The following is a 9,665-nucleotide window of genomic DNA, read 5'->3' on the forward strand; positions in this document are numbered from 1 at the left end:
TTTCGGCAGTTAAGTGGGGACCCAAAGCTTTCATGAAAGATTAAAGATTTGTTTTATTTGTCCTATGTGCATCCAAACATCAAAACATACAGTGAAATGTGTCGTACATCTCTAGTCATATCAATGAGGGTTGTGCTGGGAGCAGCCCGTAGGTGTTACCACACTTCCAGTGCCAACGTAACAAGCTAACAACTCACTAACCAAAGCACTGGAGGAAACCCACACGGTGAAAGGAAGGGCACACACAACTTGCAGACAGCGGCAGGAATCTTGTATCTAGTGCTGTGAGATGTTGCTCTAACAGCTGTGCTACAGTCTTGCCCTTGTCTGAGTAACATCGGGCAAAGTGCTTTCAGGTGCAGCACCACTGTTAACTATTTGGGGTGAGGTTTCATCTGAAGTTCTCAAAGCTGATGCATTTCCGTTGGCGAGCTGCTGAGGGGTATTGGTCCAAGATGGGCAAACCGCGACAATTTGCCCAAAATATACTTGTGGGTCCTCAGAGGACCACAGCCTTGCCATAGTTTAGGGGCTTCTGTGCCTCAATTAACTATGTTGGCTGGAGTTGGGGCTTTATAACCGTATAACTGTTACAGCACGGAAATAGGCCATCTCGTCCCTTCTAGTCCATGCCGAATCTTTTGTGCTTTGGCTTATTTGGCATCCAAGAGCCAAAGGCTAGAGGCCAGACTAGGAGTGGTCCGCCAGACCGCCAGGCTCGGGGCTAATGACCCTGACTGGTAAAACAAAATTGTTACGGAATCAGCAATGAAGAATCCTTCTACATCCTGTGTATTCCTGAGTCTCCACCCGGGATGTGCATGAGTGACAGTAGTAAAAATCAAGAGGAAGCCACTGACATGATGAAAGAAGCCCTGAACACTGCCAGAAATGGATGAAAACACCAGGCAGCAAGTAATATTGTTGTCAAATGAATGGACCCACATCTTTCATCCACATCCAATGACAGCAAAGTCATTGATGATGATCAAATTAGCTTTCAAGTACAAGGTGATAAACACTCAAGTTCCTTAACGATTAACATCTTACTTTTCCCTTTTCATACAAATTGGTCAAATACCTTGGTTTCCTCAATTGAGGGACACTCCACGCCTACTTCAAAAGGATGTGCATTTAGCTCCAGGCTCTACTAGGCAGCTTAATGTGAAAAAGACTAAGGAGCTGGTGGTAGACCTGAGGAGAGCTAAGGTACTGGTGACCTCTGTTTCCATCCAGGGGGTCAGTGTGGACATGGTGGAGGATTACAAATACCTGGGGATACGAATTGGGGAAAAAAAAGAACACTGAGGCTGTCTACAAGAAGGGTCAGAGCGGTCTCTATTTCCTGAGGAGACTGAGGTCCTTTAACACCTGCCTGACGATGCTGAGGATGTTCTACAAGTCTGCGGTGGCCAGTGCTATCATGTTTGCTGTTGTGTGCTGGGGCAGCAGGCTGAAGGTAGCAGACACCAACAGAATCAACAAACTCATTTGTAAGGCCAGTGATGTTGTGGGGATGGAACTGGACTCTCTGACGGTGGTGTCTGAAAAGAGGATGCTGTCTAAGTTGCATGCCACCTTGGTCAATGTCTCCCATCCACTTCATAATGTACTGGGTGGGCACAGGAGTACATTCAGCCAGAGACTCATTCCACCGAGATGCAGCACAGAGCGTCATAGGAAGTCATTCCTGCCTGTGGCCATCAAACTTTACAACTCCTCCCTTGGAGGGTCAGACACCCTGAGCCAATAGGCTGGTCCTGGACTTAGTTCATAATTTACTGGCATAATTTACATATTACTATTTAACTATTTATGGTTCTATTACTATTTATTATTTATGGTGCAACTGTAATGAAGACCAATTTCCCCCAGGATCAATGAAGTATGACTATGACTATTTGACCTCCATTTCATAGATTTTCCATCTGCAGTACATTGCTGCTTCTCAGTGCAACTAGCTATCACGCACTGATGGGTAACTGTATCACAACCTGTTGAATTGAGGGTGCTGCGTATAAATGGATGGGGACTCGATACAACTGAATCTCTAAGTTCATGTCTGAGATGTAATCTGAAATGCAGTGTTCTGATTTTATTGAAAAATGGACGTTCCCATAAAAGCGGGCTACGCGGCGTGTACTCACCAGTTCAGAATATCTGTGGTGGGAACTGGTGGCTCTTTCAAGTCCATGATCTTGCATAATATTACTTTCCTGCATTGATGAATTTGGCATGTATCCCCAATCCCCAAAAGTAGGCACAAACCAAGTTTGAAACACTGCAAAACTCACACCATTATTGGGAGCCAGAGAAGCCCGTGTCTCTGTGCACCACCATTTTAGAACAAGTATGAGATTTAAAAGAGGTACATAAAATGGAAGTCCAGAAAAAAATGTGGAGGGTTCCATTTGCTGGATCCATAATGAGGGTGCATGGATGAAGTACTTGGTAGGATGTCAGACTGTAGCTGATTACACTCAGTGCCCACTTTATTAGGTATCTTCTGTACTTAATAAAGTGGCCACTTTATTATGCTTGTAGTGTTCTTCTGCTGTAGCCCATTTACTTCAAGGTTCAGTCTGTTGTACTTTCAGAGATGCTTTTGGCACACCACTCTTGTAGAGTGTGTGTGTGTTCTTTTTTGTTACTGTCACCTTCCTATCAGCTTGAACCAGTCTGGCCATTCTCTTCTGACCGCTCTCATTAACAAAAACAACAGGAATTCTGCAGATGCTGGAAATTCAAGCAACATACATCAAAGTTGCTGGTGAACGCAGCAGGCCAAGCAGCATCTATAGGAAGAGGCGCAGTCGACGTTTCAGGCCGAGACCCTTCGTCAGGACTAACTGAAGGAAGAGTGAGTAAGGGATTTGAAAGCTGGAGGGGGAGGGGGAGATGCAAAATGATAGGAGAAGACTCGGCTCTATCCCTCCCCCTCCTGTCTTCTCCTATCATTTTGCATCTCCCCCTCCAGCTTTCAAATCCCTTACTCACTCTTCCTTCAGTTAGTCCTGACGAAGGGTCTCGGCCTGAAACGTCGACTGCGCCTCTTCCTATAGATGCTGCTTGGCCTGCTGCTCTCTCATTAACAAGGCATTTTCACCCACAGAATTCCTGCTCACTGGATTTTTTTTTGTTGTTGTTGTTTTGTTTCTCATACTATTCTCTGTAAAGTCTAGAAACTGAAAATCCAAGAAGATCAGCAGTTTCTGAGATACTCAAACCAACCCATTGGGCACCACAATCATTCCACAGTCAGTCACTTAGATCACATTTCTCTCCCATTCTGATGCTTGGTCTGAACAACAATTAAACCTCATTACCATTTTTATGTATTGAGTTGCTGCTGCATGATTGGCAGATCAGATATACAGTACTGTGCAAAAGTCTTAGATACCCTAGATTTTTTTATGGTTGCAGATGGTATGGCCTCCAAGAACCTTGATCTCAACCTCATCCAGGCTGTCTGGGATTATGTAGAGACAGCAGCAAGTGAGATGGACAAAATCTGCAGAAGAACTATGGCATGTTCTCCAAGATGCTTGGACCAACCGACTAGCTGATAATTATTTTTTTTCCTCTCTTGTAAAACTGCACAACAGAGTACCGAAGAGAATTGATGCAGTTTTAAAGGAAAGGGTAGTTGCACCAAATATTAATTTGATTTTGGTTTACTGCTCTTTATAGTAATTTTTTGATATTTAGAAACTTTATTTCATTATTTTTGAAAGCATCTTTGCTTTACAGAATTATTTTTACACATGCCTAAAACTTTTGCACAGTACTATACTTAGAGAGGCCACTTTATTACTTTGGAATAATGGTTTTGAGTACAACTTTTGCACAGTACTATACTTAGAGAGGCCACTTTATTACTTTGGAATAATGGTTTTGAGTACCATAAGAATATAATTGTAAAACTCTGTCTGAAAAGTTATTGGGAATAGAAGTGTTTGTGAAATGTCCTTGAAGAGCAGTGATCTATAAGGTTTGGACAGCTGGGATGTGATTGGGACCTCCAGTCACTTAGTGGTATTGAAAAGAACTAATGATGGCTTTTTGTGTATCAAACTTCTGGTTCTTTGCAGTACTTTCACATTTAGATATTTTGCATTGAGTTGGATATTAATGTACAATACCATTTGGATGTAACACCCCCCTTTCTATTTCTTTTCAGCGGAGCCGTTGCCTTTGATGGACCTTTGCCGGCGTTCAGTCCGGGTTGCACTTGGCAAGGACCGCTTGAATGAAATCCCGTCACTACCACTACCAGCATCCTTGAAGAAGTACCTAATGTACCAATGACAGCAGAAGAAAAGGGCTAAAACCCTAAGAGACATTGTACACGGGCAGTTAATCCATTTATCTTCCATCCATTATGAGATGGGCATTATTTCTACACTCTGGTCTTGCTTTTTCAAAACTTGAACATTTTCACCCAGTTGTTTTTGGGGCCCAGAGATTTTACAAGTTGGGAGATTTTTCTATTGGTGGAAACCTTTGCATTGGAAACTAAATGACATATCAACCAAATCCCAAAGATGTTTTTATTTTTCAATTTCAAAGGCAGCTTTCTTTTAAAAATAGTTATACTCGATATATTTCAATCTGTTAAAATAGAAAATTATTCTAGTCTTTCTGCCGTGTATTTTACTTTACAAAAAAAAATGCTGGGCATAAAATACTCTTTAAAAGCTGCTATTGAAGTCTTTAAGGAGAAGTGTTGGGATAGTTAGGGGAGCGCAGGAGATGGGTTGATGGTGGCAGCAGGTGTGGGGAGATTTGCATTGGAATTTTGACAGTCGGGAAAGTTTTGAAAATGGTTTGAATTCAGTGCATTGAAAAGGTGGATTTAGTCCATCAAAGGAAATTGTTAACATCTAATTCTGAATTCCTTACTCATCATAGTAATCAAATAGTAATATTAAGTTTGTCCTAGTCAGTCTTTGCAGTTGGTCTGGTTTCATTGCTATGTCTTTTGAGTAGATCCATTGCCCCTTTGTTGCCAGAGTGCACAAAATATCGAAGTTGTGAACTAAAGGAATGCTGTTTCTGAATGCCAAAATCTTAATTACAAAGTCTTTTACTAGCTGCGCTGGTAGAAAACTCTACTAATTGCTACATTTTGCAAATAACTACATAAGCAGTTTATGAGGACATACCTGCCTGGTCCAAAGGTGACTCAGCACCTAATTTGTTTTAAATGTGCAATATGTAGATAAAATGGTTGTTTTTAAAACTATGGTTCAATAAAAATTAAATTCCAAGTTGGCCTCTGTATACTTTTTTTTTAAAAAATTTGGTTTGCAACAAGGTTTACTCCTTCCCATTGCCCTGGTTGTCTTACCCGCTGACTTCTCCTTTCTTTCCAATCCTAATGACGGGTCGCAGGCTGAATGGTCGACTCTTCATTCCTCTCTCTCGATGCTGCTTGACCTGCTGAGTTCCTCCAGCATTTTGTTGCGTTACTTAGAACTGAATCCTACAAATTGCTGTAAGATACTGACAGTGCCTGTTAAATATCACTGCTCTTGACCTAGGTGGTTTTGCCCTTTCATACTGTCAGTGTAGTTCAGTGTGGCATTACTAACCATTATCACCTTATCATTACACTTGATGTCATAATCATTGACTTTTTAAGGCGCTAATGAGTTTGTGCAGTTTCCTTATCACTTCAGTGGCTCAGTGGTGACCTGACCAGGAATGCAGCTGACATTTTCAAAGAGTCTTGTGTTTCCAAGGGGGCAGGTATGTTCTGTGGAGTGTCAGTCACAGAGCACCACAGCACAGAAACATACTTCGTTTGACATACTGTATTATTATTCTGACAGTTCCCATCAACTTTCACCTCCATACTCCTTGCATCCATGTGCTTATCCAAGTTTCTCTTAAACGTTGAAATTGAACCCACATTCAGCACTTCTGCCGACAGTCATTCAACATTCTTGCCATCCTCTGAGCGAAGAAGTTCCCCCTCAAATATTTTATCTTTCCCCTTTAACCTATGACCACTAATTCTAGTTTCACCTAACCTCAATGGAAAAGGCCTGCTTGCATGTACCCTGTCTATACCCCTCAAATTTGTATGCCTTTTAACTTGTAATTTTATATAGTGGTAAGCAAATGCCCCCTTGTTATTCCTTGGATCTTGGGAGAATTCGACCTTTTCCTATAACTCAGGTCCTGCAACATCCTTGTACTCTTTCAGTCTTAATTGATGTCCTTTCTATAGGTTGGTGACCAGAGCTGCTTTGTATTAAGCCACAAGCTCTTTAATGCAACGCACAAAAAATGCTGGAGAACTCAGCAGGTCAGGCAGCATCTGTGGACATGCTGAGTTCCTCCAGTACTGTGTTCTTACTCTGGATTTCTAGCATCTGCAGAGTTGCTTGAGTCTAAGTTATTTCATGTCCCTTTGGAAGAGGAAATCCTATACATCCAGTTAGTTTAAAGGACAGTTTTAAAAATAAGCTTTCCAACTGGCATCCGTATTTTGAATCTTTCTCCAATAGGTGAAGGCCAGAGGATAACCCGCAAAAGTTAGCTGATAGTTATAGGCAATTAGTAAATGAATCTGTATGGTAGGTGATGTATCTACATGGTCCATTTGCTTTTTGATCAAAGCCTTCATTACTGGGTTAAGGTGATTAGCATATCATGGCTGTACTTTGATTCTTAAAGCTCAGTTTAGATTCGTGGAAACTTGTAGGTTGGTTTGCTCTGCACCTGCTAACTTAGTTATCCAGGGTGTCATCTGTATGAAAGTATCTTATGATTTGGAAGGAACATTGAACAGTTGGCTTTGTCACTCTCTAATCTCTGTACAAGCAAAGTACCAGCCAAAACAGCTCTCTAGCTTCCTCTGAAGTTTGAGTTTCTCCAAAAGGGGTAGTGGTTTTTACTATGGCAAATGTTGTTGGCAGATTGACTATTCTACAAGAAAAATCAGTGTATCCATGATTTTTTTTTTATCATTTCCAGTACACAAGTGTACTGAATCCAATGCAGCACAAAAAAGTTAAATAACATAATAAAAAATGCAAATATAAATACATAAGCTAGCTAATATACATTGATTGTATGTCCATAAATTCACACTAGGCACAGGAGTGCCTGTACATAAGGTGACTGACAGGAAGTGACATTAGTGGTGGAGGGGTGGGTTAGTGGGTGGAGGTGTTGATCAGCCTTACTGCTCGGGGAAAGTAACTGTTATTGAGTCTGGTGGTCCTGGCGTGGATGCTACGTAGCCTCATCCCGGATGGGAGGAGTGCACATGGTTGGTGAATGAGCTTGACTAGGTCAAAGCTTTGTCATCCTTTAATTTTTGTTTAATTGCACCTTAAGCAGTTTTCCAGAAAAAGTTTCTTGCGCATTCTGGATTACTACAATTGAGTTCTTTTTTCAAACTTGGGTCAGGCGTCTGATTTCAGGCAAGTGGTAAGCAATTTGTTTATGCTGATGTGAGTTGTTAATGCTTCTAATTCTTCTAACTTCTTGTACTTTGACATGGTTTGAATCCTGTGCCCAGCTTGGCATATTGTACAGACTGAAGGAGTAGCTCAGTTCTGTCACCGAGCAGTCCTTGTTGGCAGAACGTGCCTTAATCTTAGGGCAGCACGTACAAAACATGAACTTAAAACCTGTTCAGCTGACCTCAATATTTTCATTACTGCAATTTGAAAATAACATTTGTCCTTTATGCTGTAGGTATTGTATAAACATTTAATAAAGTTTATTTAAAATGGAAAAATGTTGTATTCATTGATGCAAATGTGTGACCATCTGAGTTTGAAGAAGTGACATCGAGGCAATGGGCTGTTTTCAGTTTAATCCTACACTGCCGTTGCACGATTTGACATTTTTTGTAATTATTCAGTGCATAAGCAAAAAGGAAAACGAAATGATTGTTACTGTGGATCCGATGCAGCCTTAAAAAAAAACACAATAAGCACACAACGAATATAAAAGCAGTCCTATAAAACATGAAGGATGCTTGGGGGTGGTGGAGATGTGGATGTAGTGGTGGTGGGATATGCCTATGGACTGACAAGTAGTTATCACCATCTGAATGCTCCTTGTGTTGTTGATCTGGTTTTGGTAAAGGCAAAGACTCCTCAGAAGTGCATCCTCATTACTTCTCAGAAATGAATTCAATCTCAAAACAGCTTTGTATTAAAATTTATTAAGAAATTTCCTGTTAGGATTGACTCCAAGCATTTTTTTAACTCAAAGGATGATATTAACAGTAGGTGTTTGCAAGTTTAACTTGTTAGATAATATCTACAAAGATATTTTAACTTGCCCTGGCTGTAAGAGTTCAGAGGTCCAATACTAAAGTGAACAAAAGTAAAGAAGGATTTACTACCTTGTCTGCTTGTCTCAAAGGCTGTCATTAATGTTAATTGGCCCCCTCATCGAATAAATAATTAAACTAGGAACAATGTGTGACATGGAAATTGAAATCGAAAATACACCGACCTTCACAGTAACTAAGCAAGCGGAATTAACTGGGTAAAGTCAGATATTAAATTGGTTGTTTCTCACAGTAATGAGATAAATGAAATTGAAGTGGGAAGTGGTGGCTAATGAGGAACTCTTTCAAATTATTAACTCCTTATAACGCTTTCAAATGGTAGTAGGTTATTCCTAGATAGAACCAAAATTATCATCCAGGAGGTGGGCATAACTGTTAAAATGGATGGAAAGGATGGCATTGGAAAGGGTTCATAAGAATAATCTCAGAATTGAGAGGGTTAACACAGAGGAACATTTGATGCCTCTGGACCCGTGTCTGCTTGAGTTTAGGAGAATGAGGGGGAAGGAGGAAGAATTACGTGCTGTGTCACAGGCAGGGAACTAACCCAAGTGATCACATGGACAACAATCTCACAACCTCCAGCAGTTTGATAGAGTCGCCAATGAAAGGAGTGTTTGCTGTGAATTGCCACCATGGTTGGATAGAGCAGCCCATTACTGAGGGTCTACTGGGTGCTGTATTAAATAAGAATCAGGTTTACTATCTCTGTCATATGTCATGAAGTTTGTTGTTTTGCAGTGTAATATATAAGAGGAGGTTCACAAGAATGATCCTAGGAATGAAAAGTTCATGCATGAGAAACATTTGAAGACTCTGGACCTGTACTTGCTGGAGTTTCAAAGAATGAGGGGGGATCTCATTGAAGCCTATCGAATATTGAAAGGCCTAGATAGAGTGGATGTGAAAGAGGATGTTTCCAATAGTGGGTGAGTCTCGGGCCAGAGGGCACAGACTCAGAATAGAGGCACATCCATTTAGGACAGAAATGAGGAGGAATTTCTTCAGCCAAAGGGTGGTGAATCTGTGCAATTCATTACCACAGGCGACCAGGGTATATTTAAAGTGGAGGTTGATAGGTTCTTGATTACTCAGTGTGTCAAAGGTTACAGGGAAAAGGCAGAATAATGGGGTTGTGATGGAAAATAAGTCGGCCATGATCAAATGGTGCAAGAGACTTGATGGGCTGAATTGCCTAATTCTACTCCTACGTCTTATGGTCCATATGGAGTTTGTTCTTCCGTAGCTTCAGTTTTCCCTGGATTGTCCATGTGTTGAAGATGTTAATCAGGCTAATTAGCCATTGAGGGTTAATTAGGCATTTTAAATGGCCTCCAGTGCAGTC

General features: G+C 41.0%; 1 protein-coding gene across 2 annotated transcripts in view; it reads left to right on the forward strand.

The window, feature by feature from the left end:
* Positions 1-7,699, forward strand: part of spsb1 (splA/ryanodine receptor domain and SOCS box containing 1) — an 80,162-nt gene extending 72,463 nt beyond the window's left edge. For both annotated transcript variants that reach the window (XM_063032953.1, XM_063032954.1), the window contains exon 4: positions 4,181-7,699. In XM_063032953.1, coding sequence (XP_062889023.1) covers positions 4,181-4,308 — 128 coding nt within the window. In that variant the 3' untranslated portion in view covers positions 4,309-7,699. The remainder of the gene's footprint in view (positions 1-4,180) is intronic.
* Positions 7,700-9,665: the final 1,966 nt, after the last annotated feature.

This window comes from Mobula hypostoma, chromosome 25 (assembly GCF_963921235.1).
Source record: "Mobula hypostoma chromosome 25, sMobHyp1.1, whole genome shotgun sequence".
Taxonomy (NCBI): domain Eukaryota; kingdom Metazoa; phylum Chordata; class Chondrichthyes; order Myliobatiformes; family Myliobatidae; genus Mobula; species Mobula hypostoma.